General features: G+C 35.6%; 2 protein-coding genes across 2 annotated transcripts in view; one reads left to right on the top strand and one right to left on the bottom strand.

The window, feature by feature from the left end:
* LOC113111018 (uncharacterized) overlaps nucleotides 1-18,491 on the top strand; it is a 64,572-nt gene extending 46,081 nt beyond the window's left edge. The window contains exons 9-13 of the mRNA XM_026275388.1: nucleotides 12,356-12,470; nucleotides 15,620-15,722; nucleotides 15,901-15,970; nucleotides 17,505-17,608; nucleotides 17,679-18,491. Coding sequence (XP_026131173.1) covers nucleotides 12,356-12,470; nucleotides 15,620-15,722; nucleotides 15,901-15,970; nucleotides 17,505-17,608; nucleotides 17,679-17,841 — 555 coding nt within the window. The 3' untranslated portion in view covers nucleotides 17,842-18,491. The remainder of the gene's footprint in view (nucleotides 1-12,355; nucleotides 12,471-15,619; nucleotides 15,723-15,900; nucleotides 15,971-17,504; nucleotides 17,609-17,678) is intronic.
* A 621-nt stretch (nucleotides 18,492-19,112) lies between these two features.
* LOC113111019 (F-box-like/WD repeat-containing protein TBL1XR1) lies at nucleotides 19,113-22,704 on the bottom strand. Its single transcript, XM_026275389.1, has 7 exons — nucleotides 22,572-22,704; nucleotides 22,340-22,461; nucleotides 22,180-22,254; nucleotides 21,901-22,028; nucleotides 21,227-21,392; nucleotides 21,038-21,139; nucleotides 19,113-20,953 (listed from the first exon to the last, which is right to left on the bottom strand). Exons 2-7 carry the CDS (start codon nucleotides 22,400-22,402, stop codon nucleotides 20,927-20,929), a joined length of 561 nt encoding a protein of 186 aa, XP_026131174.1. The 5' UTR covers nucleotides 22,403-22,461; nucleotides 22,572-22,704; the 3' UTR covers nucleotides 19,113-20,926.
* Nucleotides 22,705-24,860: the final 2,156 nt, after the last annotated feature.

Here is a 24,860-nt window from a genome sequence, read left to right on the forward strand (position 1 = left end):
GTTTTATATGAGGCTTGACATTTAAGAGCTAACATTTGTGGCAAGAACTTGTGTTTAGCTTAGCTTTTGAGAAGCAACTTTGGCGTCAAATTCCTCTCATCTTATAAGAACACTGCCAGTGTTTACCCTTACTTTTCCTATTTGCCCTTTTCAGCACATTTTGACAAGTCTTTGAACTTCTGACTCGTCCAGCCCTACTGTAGATTATCACTATGTATTTTTCAATCAGAACTCATTCCACACAGCTGGATTTTGAGACGATTCTCTCAGATCAGGTCTTTAATGATTCACACTTTATCATTTGTCATTAGTGTGAACGAGCACCGATTTTTCTCAAATTTTGGGCATTTTTTAGTGATTTCACAAAACCTGACGACGAGTGAAAATTTCTAATTTTTAGAAAGGCTGAAACAAATTTGTGTCTAGTTTTATTATATACATTTTATTTTTAAACAAAATCATGTTTGTACATTAATTTCACCCTTGTACGGAGTACGGAGACTTACCAGGTGTTCATAAATATTGCTGATACCAAATGCATGGCATTTCAGTATCTACAGTCTCAGATGACACTTAATTTATATTAAATCTGCTGAAGTAATCATTACCAACACAACAAGCATTTTTTATGAGAAAGCAGCCGCCAGTAATGTAAAAATGATTGTGATCTCTGTACAACAGCTTACTTGTCACCCAGACAGGTAAAGCGAGGAGGTTTTGAAGCAGTGAGCAATCCAGACAGGTGATTGACACACCCAGTGTGGGCTTCCCCTCCTGCGACGGGCCTACTGTACCAGAGGAGCGCCAGTGCGCTATACACAGTCTATAATTAGCCTGCCTCTAATCCCTCTCATGCGGTGTATTTATTATACACCACGGAGTGTTTGTGTGTGTGCTGCTACAAAAGTGCCCTACCGCAGGGAGTCAGTCACTGTACTCACTAGATAGTGACATGATTGACAGGTGTTTCTCCACTTCCTCAACTAGCAACAGATGCTTACCTGCAAGCCACCAACAGGAGCCCAGCACTGTCGCTGAAAGCATATGATAGCAATGTTGCCCAAAGAGATAGTAGTTTAAAAAATTTTTTTGGAAATTAATAACAATACTACAAAATATATATATATATTACAACCATTTTACAATTTAATTTTACAGTTATATACTAAACACCAGTAAACTAGTGCCACTGGAAGCCATGCATGCTCACGGACACACTGCTCCACCATGTATCACAGATGATGTTGTATGCTTTGGATCCAAGCCTTCTCCATACTTTTTACTTCTGGTACAGGTTGACCTAAATTTCATCTGTCCAAAGATCGCTTTTCCAGAACTGGTCTGGCTATTTTAGATGTGTTTAGGCAAAGTCTAATCTGGCTTCGTTTGCACCTTGTGGTGAACCCTCTGTATTTTCTCTTGTGAAATCTTTTCTTGATTGTAGTCTTAGTGACACGTCTGCCTCCTGGAGAGTGTTCTTCTCCCAGCTGGATGTTGTGAAAGGTTTCTTTATGGAGAGGATCCTCCAATCATCCACCACTGTTGTCCTCCATGGACATCCAGGCATTTTTATGTTGCTGAGCTCACCAGTGCATTCTTTTTCTCTCTCAGAATGTATCAAACTGTTGATATATATATATATATATATATATATATATATATATATATATATATATATATATATATATATATATATATATATATATATATATATATATATATATATATTATATCATATCATATATATGATTGCATGATGTACTATTTTGGTATTCACCTTAAATTCAATCAACAAAAGTAGTTTTATATTCATAGAAAGCATTTTAAATGTGAATAAAGTGTCTAATGTTTTTAATAACGATTGTGGAAATGAAAATCAAAATATGGGCAAAAGCTAACAGACATAATACATAAACAAAAAACATATATAAACAAAATACAAACGGTCATATATATGACAGTTCAGTGCTCTTTATTCAGTGAAAGAAAAAAAATTCTCAAATATTTAGTGATGGCTGTTAGGTTGGATAAAGTTTTTTATCAGAGCAGCCGATGGCAGCACATTCATTGAGGAGGTGGTCGTGTAGGTGGTTACTTAAAATGCAGCACAGATATTCAGATTATTTTTCTCACTTTTAATCATGTTACATATTATGTATGCTTGAACGGTGAAATGAGTCAGAACTGATGACAGTCGAACGTTGTCTCCGTGGCCAAAACAACATTCAAGAGCACGAACACTGGTACGGAATGACACAATTATCCTGCACAGTCGTTTTAATGAACACGCCGTTCCATCAGGTCATGAATTAGACTAATTCATCAGTCCGTTGTATAGAAATGGACCGGAGAGATTTGTTTAACCAACAATGTTGTAATTGCTGCATCCAAAATTGCTCACTCATTGACTGATCCCAATATAGTGAATGTGCATTGTGCACTAAATAGAGGTGGAGTGAACATAATTACTGGAACTATTTGGATGCTGACATAAATATCCTTAATCAGAGAGTTAACTATAATAACAACTTTACTTTGTAGTAATTGTACAGTAATGTTCAAAGGTTTGGGGTCAGTTAAACTGACACTATAAATTGTCAATAATATGCATCAATATGCATCAATATAATTCATATATACACTTTACTATAGGAACCAATTCTCACTATTAACTAGCTGCTTATTAGCATGCCGGTTATACACATATTGGCTATTCATATTCTACATCCCTAATCCTACCCAATACCTTAACTAATCAACTGCCTTATACGAACTCTAATTAGCAGCAAATTAGGAGTTTATTGAGGCAGAAGTTGTAGTTTATGGTTTGTTAATCGCAAGAATAAGACCTTAAAATAAAGTGGGACAAAAAAAATCGTACTGACCCTTGTGAATACTTTTAAATGTAGTGTTATCAGAGTGCATTATGGGTATACAAGACAATGTAAAGAATTAAGATATTCACTCTGAAAACATCTCTTATTGGACATTATACAGTGTATGAAATAGTGAGCAATTTTAGATACAGTTGCCTTTTTCTAATCTTTATGGTGCTATTGCACAATTTAACATCGATTTGTACAATTTTTAATTGAATACAGTTCTATCTGCTTTGTTAAATTGTTTTATTTTGTTCTGCATTATACTGTATATTGGCTTAAAAGAGCTGGGTTGCCAGAAGAGCCTTTGCAAAAGTCAATAACAATCATCACAAGTTCCTTCACTTTCAATGAAAACAGTTCAGAAACAAGTGAATTCTTCCATTTGTGCTGAAGGAAGCAAGCAGTTTATTCATCTAAAGCTCTAATTGCTACCTCTATCTGACTAACTAAATGTCAACAGTGGAAAATCCAATAAGCCTTATAGTGTAGTTCAACATCTTTGAATAGATCCAGTAGAGAGCATTCATGTGCTGTTTGCAGAGACTGTGTAACATTCATTACATATCATTGAGTATAATATTAGCTTAAACCATTGATCTTATCTTTCCCTATTTCAGAGGTCGAGATAATATATATAACCTGACATGAGTTATTTTTTCCTCTTCAAGCGTTCTGTCTGATGGTGTAATTCAGCCGTTGGAGGCTTGACTGTGATGGAAGGCGTGAGTCTGCCAATCAGGATGTATTAGGAATTCTCTATGTATTACTCGGGGTCAATATTTGTCAGAACCATTTGAGCACTGGTTAAAACAGCTGAGATCCATTTATTATTCAGAGGTAACGTTGAATGCCAGAGTCCAGGGGTAGACGAGTGGGAGATGTCTGTTGAAGTGGATGGATATGTGAGACCTGACCTGCCTGCTTTATTATTGGGTTTGAGGTGACAGGCAGAGGAAATATGAATAGACATTGGTGGAGATGAACTATGTGAGAGGAGCCAGATATCAATACAGCGACACCTTTGCTTTCGAGTCAGATTCGGTTTGAGATGAGGTAAAGAGCTCGGGCGCCACTGTACAGTGGAGAAAAGGTGAACATTTTGGGAGGATGCACATTATAAGAGGGGGAATGAGTCGATGCTGATATCGATCAGAGTAGGGAAAAAAAAGAGTTTCTTCCAAGAAAAAATGGTCTAAATCCAGTACCATGGGTAGAAAATAAATCATATTAGAGTTGAGACCAAAGATGAGGCTGTTCTTAGTGCAATTGGGAAAAAAGAAGTGGTTCACTAGGAAAATCTATTTTCACAATTATCTGTCCATTATTTATTATGTTTTCTATAGGTTTTGGGTTATAAAACTGGTTACAGCACAGATCCATTGCAGATGCTTCGGTGAAACACTTGGACATTTCATGTGATCGACTGTGCAGTCTGTATTTTCTGCTTTGAAAACACTCCCATATTTTGATATTCATGCCATAATATACGTCTGAACTTTTTTGCTATAACAAAAATCACCCATTTTCTTCATCTTTCACAATTTCCTAGAATTCATTTTCCAGGCTTGATGAAATTCTCTCTTCTCAATCAGCTTCGTCCATCTTTATATTTAAAGTGTAAACGGCTTTCAAAATCTTCAACCTTAGGAAAACTGAAAAGGAAACTTTTGAAGTACTTTCCCGTGAACTTTTGTTCCTCATTCAAATAAGAATCTGCAGAGCACCGGTCTTTTGAAGCAGGTGGTTGACTCAGCACTATTTGCTTCAGCAGCATTCATCATAAGGAATATATTAGATCCTTCTCATGGGATGTTAGGAGGAACTGTATAGACGAGACAGCAGGTCAGCCTTCCTGTAACCCTGTTTTTGTGGTCCGGACGTGTTGGGCAAGCTTTGATGTGCTCATTTACATACTGGTTAACACACAGACTCATAACAGGTAATGTTATTGAGCCAGTGCCGGCCAGCTTGAGATTGATGTAATTTGGGAAGCTCGTCTTTCTCGAGCTGCACGGTATGGGCAAGGATTATGCAGATGAGACTGGTGAGCCAATGAATCCCTACAGCTGAAGGCATCTGGAAATAAAATTATGGCAGCCCGGGTATGGCAAGACAGGTGGAGGAGAAACTGACAGAAAACAAAACATGATAGCATTAGGAAAGCGAGGGAGCTGTAACACGTTTTTCATCCTTTTAAAAAACAGCTGACAGGGCAGCCAGATGAACATGTTCGTAAAGGAAGTTGTCAGACCTGGTCAGTATAAGCTGACAAGACTGAATTTACCCCTGGAACATATTCTTCACAAAAACACAAACAGGGGTTCTTTATATTTGGGCATGGATCTTCAAATATGTAATGAAATTATTTTAAAGCTTTTATCTTCCAGAATTAGGTATATGAAATAACCTCTCACAGCAGTCAGTTTCGCAGGCAGAGTAATATTATTAAATTTGCTCAACTTCAGCACCATGGACAGTTAAAAAAAATACTGTATTGTGTCAGATTTATCAGGATGAAAACAAAGCAGAGACATGCTTTATACACTACCACAAACACACTGAATAAAGTTAAATGTGTATAATTATATATATATATGTGTGTGTGTGTGTGTGTGTGCAATAATAATTGTATTAATTAATTTCATATTTGATTACTTTATATTTCAAAGTAATTTTGGATTTTTGAAAGGAACTCTTTTTTTATTAATGTTTATTCGATCATTAATAATAAACAAATTTTTATCAATACATTAAATGAATTATGGCGCATGAATATAGTTGTAATGGAATATTTAAATAAGTTATTTATATACTTTATGTGCAGTTTTCTGTCTTGATTTCCCCCCAAAAAATCTAAGCATTTTTTCAGACAGTGAGGTACATTTTGTAGAGATCACAGAGCAAGAGAGAAAAATAATAACACATTTCCTCTGTTGGCTTCTGTGTGAATGCCACTATGTAATTGAAAACTCCATAGTGTCCAAGTATGCTTATTTGTAGCAAATTAATCGACGCTGCATATTTACAAACTTTTCTCTTATCTTCAGTTGTATAATTAATAAAAATAAATAAAAAAAATACAATGGATGCAGATGGACTCCTCTGCATGGGGCCCCATTAGAAGTGCATTGGTATGTACTGCTTTAGAGAAAACATTGCTTATACAACATAATGATAAAATATTTTTTTACAGTGCTGAATCTTTGTTTCTTAATTGAATAGCTTGCTTATACAGCAATGTCTAATCAAATGAAATAGACTAATAAATCCCAGGGGTATATCACCTATATCATCAATTCTATATAATCCTGCTTTTTCTTGCTTGCGTTGACAGTGCGCCCTGCTACGGGTCCTGTGGCATGCAATCTTGTGGGAATATACATTTAAAAGGTTTGCTGTGACCACTTTACATTAACATCCTGGAACTGAAGCTCCTTAATTCAGAGGCAACCATTGAAGCAGATGATTTTGCTGAGCAACATCAAACAGCATTAGCTGTAGTTGAGACTCTTAATGTAAACATGATAAGTTGGGTGTCAAGAAATATGGGCTCTCTCATTGATCACGGAACAAGTACAGAGATTTCGCTGGGTCTTGACATTCCCAGCACTTCATCAATTATTCAGGCTCTGCTGCAGGCGTTTGGGACACACAGGGCTGTTTAGCATTATGCTGTAACTCTGCACTCCCAGGTTCTCTGTCGGGACACATGCTCCGTTGTTCCTCTGCACCTGCCGGAGAGCTTCTGACAGGCTTGTGTGTCCACTGAGAGCATCTATCTATCTGTCCGTCTTTCTTTCTGTATTCACAATAGTCTATCACTAATTATTTTATTTTTTTTAGTTCTGAGGTTCAAAAATGTTTAACTGTAGCTGACAGTACATACATGCACATCTCTCGCCAGGTCATTTACATCTACAGTGTAAATTTGTCCAATCAGTGTCCACCGCTGTGTTTGAACAGAGGATCAATGGTGGGAATCTTTTGTCTTAGAGATGATTAGCATAATGATGAGCTGGCTCTGACCTCACAGCTGCCATCAATCACAACTTCAAAGCTTGAGTTGACCTTGAGTTTGGTTCTGAACTAAAACCTTTAAGATGTCGTTTGAATGTGTTTAAACAAAAGTGATAAGGATGGATGGCATATAAATGATGACTGTTTAATGGAAATTTCAAACAGAGTGATTCATGATAAAGGTTTCTGTCAACAGGACATGCTTCTTTTAATCTAAAGGTCATCTCATGCTTGTTAAGGAAATGGTGTTGATTTCTGCAGCTGCTGGTAAAAATTTTCTTCACCGAAGCCCAACAGGGTGGCATTTCCTTTGAGTCATGGAGAGATCAGATACACTTCAGTTCTCTGTAATTCAAAAATTTGCGCCGGAACAGTGAAAATGTGTTCTGCTATTGCTGATTTCATTTTAAATGTTATCTTCACTATTATGCACATTTGTAACGGAGCTTTTGCTACATTTTTCTGCATCCATTCGAGGCTCTTGAGATTTTTACAGACCCTTAAATAAGAAATCTTCCTTGCATTCATAAAAAGGTCATGTACTGCAAAAGGTCAGTATTTACTCAAGCCGTTCCAAACCTGTGTGACTTACTTTCTTCCATGCAACACAAAAGAAAAATACTTGAATATTTTACTAGTCAGTTTTATATGCAATGGAAATAAAAGAAAAACTGAAGCATTCAAGCTTCACAAGAACAGAAAAGCATAGTGGTAACAATCCAAAAAGCTTAAGTATTATATTCCAAATATATTTGACTGTAAAAAAGTCAAAAATTGTTTATAAAAATCATCCCACTCATAAATATGCATGCTTACATTTGAGATCTTGAGAAAAGTAGCAAAATATTTTTGTCCATGTATTATTATTTTAAATTTGAATCTTTTAATGAGTGAATTGATCCAGTTCATTCATTAATCAAACCGATTAGGTTGTCAAGTTCAAATAACTCTTGAGTAATGTATAAATGATTAACCTACAAATCTGTACCTCATACATGTAAATACAGTATGACTATCACATGACTTGAGAAGGCTTTAAATATAGGGCATATACAGTATAGACCACTTTTCGATGCCTCTGCAGCTTTTTTGAAGACCATGTACCATTTTTGTGTATCACTCGAGAGTCAGTTCATCATTTTTTAGATGAGCTATTCCTTTAAAACCATATGTAAGGTATCGGCAGCACTGACTAGTTTGAGGGGAATTAACAAGTTTATAGTAGAAAGTTCACTGGAGGATTTGAGCTCCAGACATGAGGTTAAAGGGATAGTTCAACCAAAAATGAAAATTTGATGTTTATCTGCTTATCCCCAGGGCATCCAAGATGTAGGTGACTTTGTTTCTTCAGTAGAACACAAACTGAGATTTTTAACTGAAACTGTTGCAGTCTGTCAGTCTTATAATGTAAGTGGATGGGAATCACATCTAAAACATACAATAAAACAAAACAAACACAAACGAAATCAAATGAAACCCTGCGTCTCATGATGATACATTGATGTGTAAAGACACAAAACGATAAGTCTGTGCAAGAAACTGAACAGTATTTATATAGTTTTTTACCTCTGATTCACGCAATGTGCAAACTGTTTGAACTCTAAATACATCCTCCTGAGCGCGTCTAAAGCAGGCGCGGGAGGAGGCTTCTTCTTCTTCTTGCTTTACAGCAGTTAGACATTGTGCACAAGTGCATTACCGCTACCAATCTCTCAAGTGGACCTAATTGAGATTGTAGATAAAGTGTCAGTGGTACATTTGAGAGATAGGTGGCGCTAATGCACTTATATGTCTGCGATCCTCCAAAAAGAAAGAAGATGCCTCACGCACCTACTGCTGAGAATGTGCTTAGGAGAGTTCTTAAAATTTTCAGTTTGTGATCTACAGAAGTAGGGCTCTATGATTTCCGCAATGCAGAAAATGCGGATGGAATCGCGGAATCCAGTCATAAAAACGTAATTTACATGTATGGAATGTTATGAAATTTGCCCAATTTTGAATGAATTAATCAAAATTAGGTCATAGCACTTACATCAAATCGCGATATGGACTAATATCTGTAAATATTAAGCCGGAAAAGTCTATTTAAATATGGATCCTGCGTGTCTGTGTTGAATGGCGCAGACGCGGAAGCGCGACTTAGTTTATTACACTCACTGAAGCGCGCGTGGCGCTCGTCGTGATTTCAGCTTCTGTCGTCTCACTAGGTAAGGACGCAAACACATGAGGAACAACTCCAGAGCTGCTCTGACAGAGATACTTCATGAGCATTTGACGGTTTGATTTGCGTAAAACTACTGTCATATCACACAGAACTGTAAAGGTATTCCCGGTAACCCGTCAAAATAAAAGTCTGGTTTAATTTAAAGACAAGTATTTGCCAGAAATGTATTAATATTGTTCAGGAGACTGCACATAGCTTACTACTACTACTAAAATGAAACAAACTTTTTTTTTTTTTTTTTAAGGAATAAACACACAACATTTCCTCCATGTTTCATTTTTAATAGTAAATCCCCTTTGTTTACCAAAAAATAAAGTTAAACTTTTAATACATTGTTGTGTAAATGTATAAGTGTTATGATTTTTATTAATTAGACTTGATGTTTGATTAATACAAATTAGATTTAACCATTAAAAATGAGTTGAGAAAAATTAAAATGGAAAAAAAATGGAATCCAGAAAAATAATAACAGAAAAAACGGACTTTGAAAAAATAAAAATAAAACAGAATTTGGGAAAAAATAAAATGGATTTCATAGGGCCCTACAAAAGAAACAATGTCACCTACATCTTGGATGCTCTGGGAAAAGCAGATAAACATAAAATTTTCATTTTTGGGTGAACTATCCCTTTAATATGAAAGAACACCCAAATTAAAAATATATGAAATGCATACAGTATATAAGCACAAACGGTGTTCTGTGAAGCCCGACAGTTTAGTCATGATGAAAGACATGGCTGTGGTTTGTAAACTTCAGCAGAGTTTACAGAGAATTTGAGAAAAAGTTGTGATCACGTTCTGAGGAGCACAGTGCCAGCGGTCTTGTAGCTGCTTGTTTCTATTTATACGTAGACAAGCACGTTTCATGGGTTGCCTGAGACCGAGTGTATCAAGCTGACAATTTCATATGCAATGCAGTGAAGATATAAATAAAGTCTCTTCTCCAAGGAGCGAGATGAAGAGAACTTTAGAATCCTAATTTGCATCGAAACATCTCAAATTTATGATGCGGTGATGTTATATTTCTTTAACGCGGTTCAGAATTTTCTTTAAATTAGATAAGCTTGCAAATTGCCTTAAGCTGGATGTTTTTTTTTTATGTAGATCATGTTTTATTTACATCTGTTTTTGACATACTAGATTACGACATTAGTGGATTCAAAGATAAAGATTCCAACAGATCATCCATCCATCATTGGTTCTGTTACCAGGTGCTCATCTGAATCAAAGAAGCTAATAACAGCAGCCACTTTTTTGGCTTTACTGAATGGTTTGTCTAATGATGGCAATTTGTCGGCGATAGCCTAGTGGGCAGTGGGCTGACATATTACTGCGTTGCATTGCAAACATCCCAAGTTCGAATCCCGGCTAAAGGGACTTTTCCTGATGCCACCCAACTCTCTCTTTCTAATAAATAGAGGTTATTTGAAATTGAAATCTTTTGTAACTTTATAAATGTTTCTACTCTCACTATTAATAAATTTAGTGCATTCTTGCTGTATAGAAGTCTTAATTTCTTTGATCAGTAAACAGCAACAGCAGAGAGTTACCAAAAAAGCAATATTAAAGCAGTCCATACTAATATTTTGTAATTTGCATATTCACACCGGCTACTAAATATCTCCTTTTGAGTTTAACTAAAGAAACAAAGCAATGCAGGTTTGAAACAACATGAGGATGTATGAATTATTATGGCTGTGATGTCACTCAGTGTCTGCTGTTGTAATTCTTAACTTCAGATGTGATTAGCATATGGCCCTTTAATTTTGCTGTGAATGTGCTGTATTTCCTGTGTGTTTGAGTATTCGGTGGCAGCAGAACAGAGGCAAAGTATTAAACAATAATGTGCAGTCTTTTGCCTCAGGGGCCAATGGTGAGACTGTGCCATGAGCGAGAATTTGTGATCTAATTTAGGGGCAGTGAGGCGTTGAGTCTCCTCTCTGCGGACTTTTGGCTCCCTATACCAATCCATTTGCCCCTTTTTTTTTTTTTTTTTTTTTACTGACCAGCCGCTCAAAACTTTTCCAGAGCAGTTGACCCAGGGCAGCAGAGCCCTTCTAAAGAATGGACAGGCCTTTGGCATTTCCTGGCATAGTGGAGATGTTTGATGTTAAAGTGGGTCCTGACCTAGAATATCATGCAGATAACACAAAATGCACTTATTAAATTAATTTTCATGAATCAGTTCCTCTATCTATTTGTCTATCTGTCTGGCTGTCTGTCTGGTTATTTGTTAAACAATACATGCATTGAATAAGAAGCTTAATCAGCTTTTAAAATAAATGTTTTATTGCTCAGCCCTACTGCTGTGCCTGTTTCATTATTATCAAAGTCATATGAGTCCGGAGAACCAGATTTGGCATATCAGAGCAAAAATACCAAAATATTTCTCGGCATGCAGAGGCGAGAGAGAAAAGTGCATGAAAGAGCCCAGGGATGGTGTGCAGGGCTGAGATTCCAGAGACAGGGCTGAAAGATTGAAATGTCAGATATGAGTCAGACCCGCCAACCACAAAGAGATCATGGCACTCGCACACGAATGAGAACAGAAGACAGAAAGGCTATACTTGGAAAGACCCAAATTTCCTAGCCCACACACACAGCGTGTTATGAGTTAAATCCTGTTTTATTGATGGGGTGAAAAGGACTTTTCAAATCAAAATGTTTTTGACAAGTTGCATTTTTCAATGTGCAGTGCATTTGCCCGGAGCTCAAAGCCCTTTTGAGCTCGAAGTTCATCTTTTTTCTGGATAAAAACAGTTGTGTTCTGTTAGCCCAAAAATATGGCATAATGATCTGTTTAAGGCACTGCTGGCCTTTAAAACTTGACCTCTACAGTAAGTGTGACCTCCAGCACATGAGCAGCTCCTCTGAACTGATTCTTCTGGAAAGGTGAGAAGAAGACAGAGGTTTTAAAATGGCAATAGTTTTGCTCTTGATCAGATATATCTAACCTATGGTTGTTTCTACTGGGATTGTGGACCATATTTTTTTATCTACATTTTATTTTAGTCAAACATACAAACTTCATAGTGCAGATGAGATGCTAGATTCTCAATGCGGTCCCTTGAAGTCAACTTACCAGTTCAGTTGTGCTCAGAAAGACAAATGGTGACATCTAGTGGTGACCTGGTGGTATAACAGCTGCAACACACATTCTTCACTGTGTGCATTATTTCAAATCTGAAATCTGCTGGCTGGTTATCTGACGAGGCTGTGTGCTATTCCTCAGATCATCACACAGAAGTACAGCCGCTTCTCATGGGTGGCAGAGCTGATCCAGATCTTCACCACCATCAGTATAACCGTGAGCTTCCTCGTGATGGGCACAGCCATGAAGCACACCAGTGAGTTTTTTTTTTATTATTATGCTCTAAGTGCTTCATCATGCATGTATTAGAATTTGTAAAAAATATATATATATCCCATCATCACTCTGTTGGCCATGTGATGCCTATGTTAATCAAACAAACTTTAATATATCTTATATAAATTAATTTCCATTATACATAATGTTTTGGCATTTTCTTGGTTAAAAAAAAACATTACATAAAAAGATAGAACAAAAATAATTCAGTTTGGTGTTTTATTAACATTTATTTATTATTTTAAATAATAATTATACATTTCATAGTGTTTTTATGCATTTTTACATTTATTCCAAAATAATAATGAAAGGCAGTAACAGTTTGAACATTAGTTAACATGAACTAACAATGAACAACACTTCTACAGCATTTATGAATCTTAGATACTATTTACACTAAGTGAAAATAACTACAGGATGTTAAAATAGCAGGATTTTCTGCTGTATATACTAATTTCAAATAGTGGCAATTATCTGCACCTTGTATTGTAGAACATTATAAAACACAAAAACAGTTTGCAGTTCTAACATATATAATTTTAATTCAAATTATTAGATGGATGTCACCTTATAGGGACAATATAAGCCCATGCATAGCCATGATATCAAAGTGGGTCCGTTGTTCACTTAGTCAATAATGCCATCATTTCTTCATTCAGGCCGAGAGCTGGCACAAAAAACATTTAAAGCATGAACCAATCACATCCAATCATAACCGATCATATCCAGTTATATCATGATGGAGGCATTGCCTCCTCTCACGTGACTTTCCCCCATTCATTCTCAGTTACCCCTCACTAAACCCACAGCACACTAAGGGGTCTCTGTTGTAAGTCAATGGGCTGAAGGGAGGCAAGCCTCTGCAAGTATCCTACCTGCAGGTGTCGCTGTTGGGCAGTGTTTCTTTATAAAAAAAAAACATGCTTTTAAATGTCATATTTATTAGTGATATTTGCATTGTTTAATTTATGTAATATAGATTTTTTTCTCATCAAATTTTTTGAGGAGACACTGCCTCCCTTGCCTCACCCCAGATGGCATTTAGAGGCTTTTGCATCTGAACTCTTCATATATATATATATATATATATATATATATATATATATATATATATATATATATATATATATATATATATATATATATATATATATATATATGTGTGTGTGTGTGTGTGTGTGTGTGTGAAATATCTCCTCCTAATATAAAAAAATTGAAAATAAAGATAAAAAATATATATATAATAAACTGTAACAGAGTTGATCAGTCGCCATGCAGTAGCAAACCCAGATTTCGAAGAGTTTTCCTCACCGGTCTGCCAGTGGACTCACCAGTGTCCTACACATGATCAAGGCCTCCTCCGAGGTTCTGACTCTGACTGCTCTTGGCTCTCTTACACTGCCTGCTGCATCTATCACAGAGGCTGAAGCCAGTCCAGCCAAGCTCTCAGCAGAGGGTGTCGGTGTGAATTATGTCCAACCCATGGCTCACCAGCGTATGAATTCAAATAGCCTCTGTAACACATTACAGTGAGTTGCATGTGACACATTCCATCTGTTAATGCTGAGTGAGTGTGATCTCGCATCTGGCTGTTAGTTGCTAGTGTGAAACAGTATTGTGTAGGAAGAGACTGTATGAAGTAACTATGATGCTGCAGAGCAGGTTAATTGAAAAGACTAATTATTCTTAAATTGAATAAGAAGATTAATGTCAGAGAGAGAGATAGCCATGGATTAATTATTACCTGGAATCTTGTTTTCAGACACAAAACATCCCATAGTCAGAACTTGGAACAAATATTCCAAACAGTCTTCTTTTAAAGGTGAACAGAGTATGTACATTTATATATAATGTAAATGTAATATGTAAACATTTTAAAATGTAATTTATTCATGTAATGATGAAGCAGAAACTAAAGCTTAATATGTGTCCCTGGACCACAAAATCAGTCATAAGTAGCATGGGTATATTTACAGTAATAAGCAAAAATACACTGTATGGTTCAAAATTCTAGATTTCACTTTTATACCAAAACTTATTAGGATATTAAGTTAAGTTCATGTTCCATATTTTGTACATTTGCTACCATAAATATATCAAAACATAATTATTGATTAGTGATATGCATTGCTAAGGACTTCATTTGGAAACTTGAAAGGTGATTTTCTAAGTATTTGAATTGTTTTGACCCTCAGACTCCAGGTTCTACTAATATTTACATTTACATTTATTCATTTAGCAGACGCTTTTATCCAAAGCGACTTACAAATGAGGACAACAGAAGCAATCAAAAACAACAAAAGAGCAATGATATAAGTGCTATAACAAGTCTCAGTTAGCTTAAACGCAGTACAGAATAGTTTTATAAATAGTATAAATAGTTGTTTCTCAGCCAAATCTTGTCCTGTCATAACAAACCATACTCCAATGGAAAGTTTTCATATGGTGTATACATTCCCTAGACTGCTTCTGTGCTCCAGGGTCACGTATTTTTGTGGAAATGGTGATTTTTTTTTTTAATAAAGTTATTTGAAATAATAACTTTAATGCCTTTACAAATAATAATAATAATAATAATAATAATAATAAATCTGTCAATTTTGAACAGTGCATGTGTAGTACTTGAAGTACTAAAGTAAATAAAAATACATAAAAAAATAATTATTGTTAAATATTGTATATATTTAATATTATATATAAACCAATTGGTCTATATAGACAAAAAAAGTCTATATTGAACTATAAAAAAAAAAAAAACTATATTGACCGAAAAATCAATAAAAGCGTAAAACATTTAAGTGAACATAAAAATATTTGTAAAAATATATAAAATGTGAACACTGATTTTCACTGCAGTTAACAAAAAAAAACTATATATATATATATATATATATATATATATATATATATATATATATATATATATATATATATATATATATATATATATATATATATATATATATATATATATATAGTTTGTGTGTGTGTACATGAATGTGATATTTTTTCCTATCTGTGGCCTTAAAGAAACCTCGCTAATAAAGCATTTCATGATTCTCTCTTTACAATGTAGCCATCAGATTCCCGCAGCACTATTTTCATGAGCTAACGTGCTTCTGCTTTCAGTCGATGGCCTCGTCTCCTCACACTGGACGGAGAACGCTGAACGGATGGCCAGGATCAGCTCACAGTGGAGGACATCAGGCCAGAGCTTCCAGCACTGCAGACGGTAAACTCTGGATTCAGCCCTGACAGATCATTTCACACACCATTTCTTACAGCTTTACAGCCCATCAGCGCACACACAGCCAGCACATTCCTTTACCCTGCTAATAAAAAAGGCTTTTGCTGCATTAAAAACACTGGCTTTGATAAATCGCAATAACTTCCGCTTTCCCTTCTTCCAGGTTCTTCAGCACTTTCATGTCCTTTTTGGCTTTCGGCCTCATTTTTGTCGTTTCAGCTTGTGATCCGAAGGTCAGTACTCATTAGAAGCTGATGTTTGGAGTTTATGCTAATAATGTGATGATTCATGTGGATTAGGTTCACATATTTCTTCTTTTATACAGCTGCAGTACATCTCATTAGAGGAAGGATGTGCACAGAATAAATATAACATCGAGCAGCCACTAGTGATTACAGAGGAAGTAGAATGCATTGATTCCCCAGGTTCAGCCACTGCTGGAAGGTTTTGCATTGATAAAAAGCTTCAACAGGTGGACTGCCAGTTATTATTTTGCCAAAAGTGCAAATATGCATTAAACAAAAAATACAGTATTCAAATAAATGATAACTAAAGTGCTGCATGTTGCATTTTAAGCCTAGTCTATCAGTGTTATTTTAGTATTATTATGTGTATATTATATTTAGCTTTAGTCTATTTTAGTTTTAGTTTCAGTTATATAAATATTTCAGTTTACAATTATTTTAGGCAGTTGATTTTTTTCATTAAAACTGTTCTTCATTTTCCATCTAATTATTGTTAATGAAAACTAAAATAAATAACTAATAAGATATATACTAAAACTAAATTCCTTAATACGTAATAAACAAAATAAACATTAACTGAAATGAAATAACCTGTTAAAATGTTTTACTTCCGCTAGATGCTAAGATAACATTTGTCATTTTCTTTTATTTGAACTTGAATAACTGGAATAACTAAAGCTAAATATATATTTAAAAAATCATTTTATTAATTAAATAACAATTTAGACAAATAAAAAATGACAAAAAACACAGTGAAATTATACACACACACACACACACACACACATATAAACTCTTATTAAAAATCTTAACTCAAAATATCAATGATACTAAAATAACACTGATTTCTACTACCAAAAATGTTTAATAGATATAATTAGAAATATTAATTATTAAAAAAACTATTAAAGTTTTCCCATCTAATTATCTGTTGCATAGGGATATTAAAATAATAGATTAGGCTTAAAATGCATCACAACACTTCAATTATCAGTGTTATTTTAGTATTATTATTTATTTGTATATATTTTATTTATCACTTTAGCATAAACCTATTTTAGTCAATGTTTCATTTTACATTTTTTTAATTATCCATTTGATTGCTTTTTACAGTTTTTTATTGTTTACCATAACGGTTTAGTTAATTTTTGCTATTTTTATTATTTATGCTATAAAAATAAATAAATAAATAAAAACTGTTTACAACTCCAGGACACTTCTGTATAGGGCTGGGCAATGTGAGCAAAAATTAATATCTCTGTATTTTTTGGCTGATTTGCGGTATACGATAGCCTATATATCGTATTTGGATTAAACAAATAAAGTGAATGGAAGAATGTAGGCATATATTATGTTCAGAAAAGGGGTTAAAATCACATTACATTATAACATTGCAAACTAAAAAAAATATATAATTTTTAAAGCAAAAGTTAAAGTTACTAAACTAAAAATGAAAATATTAAAAATCACAGACTAATTGAGTATAAAGGCTATGTTTTCCATCTGGTTATCCATTGTGTAGGGATTTGTTGTGATGCTTGACAAAGTGGTCTCCTTCTCCTTGAACACGGAGGTGGGCTTGTTCATCTTCCTCATGCTGAGAGCCTCCAGATCCCAGCGTTTCAAGTGAGTAAAAGCATTTGTTCATCCATATCCCCATCCGTCCTCCTGTTTCACTCCTCCTTTCTGTTTCCAGGCATCTGACGGTGACTCTGCCGGCGAGCGAGAGACTCTTCAGGCTCCACTGGCTGCTGCCCATCTACTTCCTGTTCGCCGTAGCTTACGACGTCTTCAAGAGCATCCTAGAGATCACTGAGAACATGGCGCTGGTCCTCCACACCAACTCTTCTCTTGGATGAGAACGACTGGATATCAGGTGGGACAACATATGCTGCTGAGGTCTCTCAGGAACGGACAGTTATTACCTCACACAACACACACAACTCCGGAGGATACACACACTGATCACAGAACCAGCCCAAACGTCGTTCACAGTACCGCAGCAGTGTACAGTAGGTAAAAAAGGCCCCTAGTTCTGACAAGCTAAGACTATTTTGATATCCTCCCAGTTCAATTTAAGTTAGGACACATATTTTGATTTCCTCAACAATACTCGGTGATTAAATCTGCAGTCGTGTCATCAAACCATAGCAACGTTCCAAGAAGAGCTGCTACAAAAAGAACTTGAAGTAAATCATGGGCTGTTATTGTATCCAGTATATAATTAGTGATTTAACGAGCAGGCTGGAGTGCTTTGACGAGGAAGAAACCACAAGACAACAGAATGAAATACGGTGATTTGATTCAAGAGGTTGGAGTTGTTTATGTATGTCTAGATCACATCATTCGGTTTTAAAACTGCACGGATTGATATTATGTAATAAATGATTCAAATACTTTCTTGGCAAGATTATGTTTAATATGGCTGCTATTCAATTATAGAAATGGTTCAACCAAAAAAATGGGAATTATGTTGACAAGAACATACATAAAATAATCTAAAACGTAAATTATAATATTTAGCTTGAGGTCTGGAAGTTGTTGTTGTGGTTTTTTTTATAAATAATACTTCTATTCAACACGGATGCATTAAATTTATCAAAAGTGAGAGTAAAAACGTGTTACAAAGATTATATTTCAGATAAATGCCGTTCTTTTCAACTTTCTATTCATTAATTCAAAAAAAAAAAAAAAAAAAACTTTCCGCAAAAATATTACCCGGTTTTGAACACAAATTATATTTCTTGAATGATTTGCAAAGAATTTTTTTTAAAAAATATATTAAAATATAAAACAGATATTTTATATATACTTTATATAAAAAAACCCCGAACCCCAAAGTTGTATATAAGAAAAGTTTTTAAACTTACAGTGGAAAAACAATAGCAATGTCTTATCTGCCTAATTAAATGGACTTTTAAATGACAAAGCAAAGCAAAATCAAGCAATATTAACCAATGATGTTACAGTCTGGAATAATGACAAAAACACAAGTGACATTAGTAGGCATAAATAATGGATTTTCTTTCTTTAGGTAGTCTGGTTCCGTTTTAATTAACTATAGCGGTTTAATTGGCACCATCACTTAATATTAAATAGTCAGACCAGGAGAATAAAAAAAACACAGCCATAATATCAAAATATACTTTATTTTGGACTCCAGATCTGATTTAAATGACAACAGATCAATGCAATGCAGGGGGAATTTTTGCAACCAAAAACATTTGACTGGGGAAACAAAGATCAGGTGTGGGGACATCTGAGAACTCAAGAGTGAGCAGAACTGAGGTCGAAGCTGTACACCCTCAAACCCACCTCCAGTAGTTTGTCGGGATTTTCTTTTTTCTCCCTCTTTTTTTTTTTTTTGCGTATTTACTCTTTTTATTTTATTTTTATATATATATATATATATATATATATAGCTACAAAGAAATATGCATTACAAAAGTTTTTTTTTTTAAAAGAGTACAAAAAGTCCAGGAGACACAGATGCAGTAAGAATAATGATTCGAAACGACAGAGGAACTGAAGGTTGTTGTGAGCAGGCAGACGCTGGGGCAAAGGGACGACTCAAACACCCTTCTGTTGTCATAGGCTGTAATAAATAGTGTTCAGATGTTTTTCCACTTTTTTTTTTTTAATCCGTTTCAAATCTTTAAATACGACACCTTGGTTTAAATGCAAGGTTATAGCCTAAAATATCTCTGTGAGGGACAAAAAAAAAAAATTCAGAGAGACTTTTGCACTCTTGGGGTCTGTGACTTTTTTTTCCCACTGGATGTCTAAACACGGAGAAAAACAAAGCACATTAGTACAGACTGTCCTCATGCAGGCCATTACTGTAAATGAACATCAGCATCCCATTAAATGTCAGTGCAGAGAACCCCAAAAGCACTAAAATAATGTCTCTCCAATGTTTGCTCAATGTTCTGTCAACAGACTTGCTTTAGGTTTTGGGTTCTCCAACAAAAAATGCTTAAATTTTATATTTAGCATAATAGAGAACAAAAAAAAAATACTGGAACTGAAAGACAAAATGAATTTAGTAAATAATCCAATTATTAAAACAAAGTACAAATGATGCTGATGGGTTTAATTTAAAATATTTCAAATCTAAAGCAAGTTTTTCTGTTTCCAACCCACATGTATGTCAAACTTCTGTAATTCGAACACCACGTCTACGATTGCCAAACAAAATTTGTTGGTGTTCTTTTTAAGGGAACGTCTACCAACTAAATACAGTAGTATGAGTGAACGGATGCATTTTCTGTGATGTGCATGCCTGTTTTTGTTGTTGTTGTGGTGGTTAATGTATCTCTCATTTGGGGGGAAAGCAGGGTTCGAGGGGAAGAGAAGATTACAGTTACACAATAGCATAAAAAGGAAAACCAAAGAACAAGGAAAATATTGATTTTTTTTTTCTCATGTCCCCACACTGTTGAAATCACAAAACATCCAGTACCAAAAAGACTAAATATCTGTACTTGTGTTAAACGGAGGAAACCGTGAGTCTTGGAATCATGCAGCTGTGACGTCAAATCAAATGTGCGAAAGAAAGAGGGGGGGGGGGGAGAAAACGGTATGTCTGCACACTGAAACGGAAACTACCAACAAAGATTAAAATCCTTTCGTTCGTTTATTTCGATGAGATTGGTTTTGAAGAACAAATAGTAAAATATCTTCCAAATTTGGTACATATACAGTCTTCTTGTCTTTCTTTCTTTCTTCCTCTGTTATATTGTTTTTTTTTTTCACCTTACAAAAGTCATTTGAATGTCTCGGGTTGGAATCACATCCTCTCCGCTCGGCTTGTGGCGTCAGCGTGCTTGTGTTTGTCTGTAGTGGCTGGCCATGGTTCAGGGACTGTAGCAGTTTGAGGGTCAGGGACAGTCATTTTGGCTATGTACACATTCATAGTCGGTCCATGGCTTCCAGCAAGCAGCGCTATTTCCGCAGATCTAATACACAAACCTACAAATGAAAGCAGGAAAATATTTAGTATAGGCATTATCCGTTACTTTTATTTGTGGTGCAGAGCACTAAACTTGTACTTACAGAGCCGTCCGACGCACTTGCTCCTACTTTGTCTCCTGCTGCATTCCAGCAAACTTCAAAAATGCCCCCCGTCCCCCTGTAGCTATGGACTAAAGCACCAGTCTGTGGAAATGAGAGCAATGAGAGTTCAGATCCAGCTGCATTTGGGCATTCTCTGGATGGGATGGATCAGAGCTCCTCTGGTCTTACCTGTGTGTTCCAGATGTGGACACATTTGTCAAAAGAGCCGCTGGCTAGATGGCGTCCGTCAGGGCTGAAGGCCACGCTGTACACGGGCTCCTGGTGTTTGGTTAGTGTGTGGATGCAGATGCCTCGATCTACATCCCAAAGCCGAACAGTGGAGTCAAAGGAAGCACTAGATGTGTCAGAGGGAAAAAAATTAAATGTATTAGTTTTATTAAACACCACACATTTTATTAGGGCTGTAACACCAAAAAATATATTATTTTAATCATTTTATGACTTAAAACCACAGTAGATTGTTACTGCCATGTCAATGAGTATGTGTGTATATATATATGTGTGTGTATGTATATATGATAGTAGAACATACAGTAAGTGAAGTAGGATCGAGAGAGTGGGGTGCCGATGCACTTTTTTTGGAAAACGGTTGGAAAATGATGTTCATTAACAGGTGTGTGCGTGTGTGGTAAATAATCAAAAAAAAATTGTCTGTAATAAAGTATACTAGTCTATAACTACTCACAGTAGCAAATGTGCAACAATAGCTTTCCCCCAACTTTCATTAATATGAAAATCTCCGAAGCAAATCTTTCTAAAAGTCTGTTTCCTTTAACTGAACTGGATCTGGTTTCATTTTGAATGGGTACTGTAAGTGCACTACTGAGTGTGTACTACTCTACCTGGCCAGCATTAGATTGGCATTAGGGTTGTTGGTTCCTGGACCTGTGGGGCTCCATTTGATAGTGTAGATTTCTTTGCTGTGAGCTTGCAAATCATGAACACAAGTGTCCTGTTTCATACTCCAGATCTAGGATAATGGAAGAAGCAATTATTTAGACCACCAGGACAGCACTTGCATTATCAAAACAACTGCTGAAATGTGTACCGCAGACTTGCATTCGGCTTAGTAGCACAGTATGAAAAAATGAATTCATAAATAGCATTAGATGGAGTCTTACCTTAAGAGTCATATCATCAGAACACGACGCCAGCAGGTTACCAGTTGGATCCCATTTGATTGCATTAACTTCATTCTGGAAACAGAGAGAAAGAGTTTGATATTGATCCTTTTGGAAGACTGGACATGTAGGAAAGACAGGACAAGCAGACAGGTCTTACTGTGTGTCCTTGGAATGTCTTAATGGGTCGGTCCTGGCCTAGTTTGCACACATGGATGCACATGTCTGTGCTACAGGAGGCAAACGTGTTGTTACTCTGCCAGTCCACGTCCAGAGCGGGTGCTGAGGTGAGAGGGAGAAAAGGCTACAGCATAAGAGCTCTTTCCCCCAAAACAGTCAATAATATTTCTGATATGGTGAACAATTCAATTTAAACTGGAATCTGTGTGAACCTGAGTGAAACGGGAACTGCTGTTTGGCTTCCCCTGTGTGAGCATCCCAAATGATTGTTGTCTGAAGAAGAGAAGGAAATATTAAATAATCTGTGACGGGGTAAAATATACATTATATTTAAAGGTGATGTGGGTCATTTATGTTCCACTCGCAACATGTATTAACTGATAAGGATATTTATTAATTATCAGATAGCTCAATTTCATTTATTATAACAAAGTACTAAAACTATAATAAATAAAAATTTATATATATAGTTTTTGTTGTTGCTGTTTAAAAATGAAGAACAATTACAAAAAGAAAAAAAAGTTTAAATTAAAGTTAAACATTATTTTTATATTTTATTTAATAGTAATATGTCAGAAACCGTGTTAATTTCGGGTAACGAAGACGAAAAATATTAGTTAACTAAATTTTTCTGTGACTAAGACGAGACGTTGACGAGCTAAAAATAATATCTGATGACGAAATTAATGCTGCGTCTTCGTTAACTAGATGAGACTGGACTATAATGTTATTTGAGGAATACTGGACATTCAAAATGCATCCTATAGGCTATTGTCCGTCAAGATGTCCCTGTCATTGGATTGCGATCGGATAAGAACCATTCACATTTCTAGTCAGTATTGCAGCCACAGTGGATGGATAGACTAATAAAACGTGAACTAGCAATCTGAAACAATGGCCTCAGCACCTGAAGGAGTAGGGATAAGGTAACCAGACATCCCATTTTTCCTGGGAGTCCCAATTCATTGTCAATTAACAAAGTTAGTTAAGACGGGATAGGTGAAATCGTGCTGATAGAAGTGCTCTCTCTCTCGCGCGAGCGTGTGAACGTGTGTCAGTATTTCATGCATGCCTTCCATCTTAAAAGGACAGCATTCCAAATTAAATACCTATCTGTCATTAATTTTAACCAACAAATGTTAAATGTATACGTTAAGTAAAACCTACAGTATCTGGAAAATTAGTTTTTAATTTTTTTTTAGTTTTTTTAAAATTAGTTTTTAATTTATAAACTTTATATATATATATATATATATATATATATATATAAAGTTGCTCCTTTTTCACTTCTGTTAAAGGGATAGTTCACCCAAAAATGAAAATTGGCATAATTTATGTCATAAATGTCAATTTTTTTTTTTAAGATTTTCCAAATTCAGTCCTTAATTTAAATTTCTCATAAGCTTAATTGATTTGGTCTAAAGAGAGAAGAATTAATGATTATTTTTAAAATAGCAACCAAATACATTTTGCTAACTACAGTTTAGCTAAAACTATTGACTAAAAGTAGTGACTAAAAGTTAACAAAAATGCAATGACTTTTCGTCGACTTAAACTATGAAAGACTTAAATGACTCAAATGTGACTCAGGGTGCTTTCACATCTCTGTTCGATTCATTGGCCCTAACCAAGGGCAAACAACTATACATTGTAGCATTTTTCAGCTTTTTTAGTTTCTTTTGACACCACACTGATTGCTTTGGTCCGTACCAGTTGAAACGAACCAAAATGCAGTCACATGACAACATCCACAATCACTCATTGGCCATGATGTATTTCCTAAACTGCTTTTCGATTGGTCAGAATTTACGTGTGGGAAAATTCCAACATAAGAGGAAAAGCCAGCAAACAACACGGAGACAACACAACTATGGAGAGACGACTGCGCGGACTGGTTTTGTCCCTGGCCATAATCTATTACATTGTTTGTATACACTACAATATGCAAAAATACATTTCTATAATGAAGCGCGGATATGGCTTGAAACCAACGTTCTAATGCACTGCAAACGACGAGCGGGAATCGCTCGTTACTTCAAGCGGAGGCGTGCATTAATTCTTCTTAACTCTGACATGCTCATGGTCATCTGACCAAATTTCTATGAGGCTCCGCACCTCTTCATTACTCCAAGTTTGTCCACGAGCTGCCATGCTAAAGTGCAAACTGTCAACAAACACTTCCTATCCTATAATGCACAACACAGCTGACTACGGCAGCTGGTTTAGTCCAAAAATGATCAGTACTTTTTGCAGTTTGGGTCTTTTCGAAGTCGGATCACATTCTCACCACGAACAAACCTCTCCAGAGTTCGTTTGAAAGCGTAACGAGACCACCTATTCAAGCAGGTCTCGGTACGCTTGTTTGGTCCGCTTTTGGTGCGCACCCGAGTGCGATTGCTGCTTTCTCACCTGCCCAAACAAACTGCAGCAAACGGGGAAACAAACTCTGGTACGATTCAACCGAACTAAATGAGGCAGGTGTGAAAGCACCCTAAGACTAT

This window comes from Carassius auratus, chromosome 11 (genome assembly GCF_003368295.1).
Source record: "Carassius auratus strain Wakin chromosome 11, ASM336829v1, whole genome shotgun sequence".
Taxonomy (NCBI): domain Eukaryota; kingdom Metazoa; phylum Chordata; class Actinopteri; order Cypriniformes; family Cyprinidae; genus Carassius; species Carassius auratus.

Excerpts from the sequence above, each read along its gene's own strand:
- LOC113111019 (XM_026275389.1), bottom strand. The coding sequence starts at position 22,402 with ATGTGCATCCATGTGTGCAAACTAGGCCAGGACCGACCCATTAAGACA. Across the intron at positions 21,140-21,226 it reads TCCACATCTGGAACACACAG|ACTGGTGCTTTAGTCCATAG; the intron begins GTAAGACCAGAG and ends TCATTTCCACAG. Across the intron at positions 20,954-21,037 it reads CAAGTGCGTCGGACGGCTCT|GTTTGTGTATTAGATCTGCG; the intron begins GTAAGTACAAGT and ends TTTCATTTGTAG.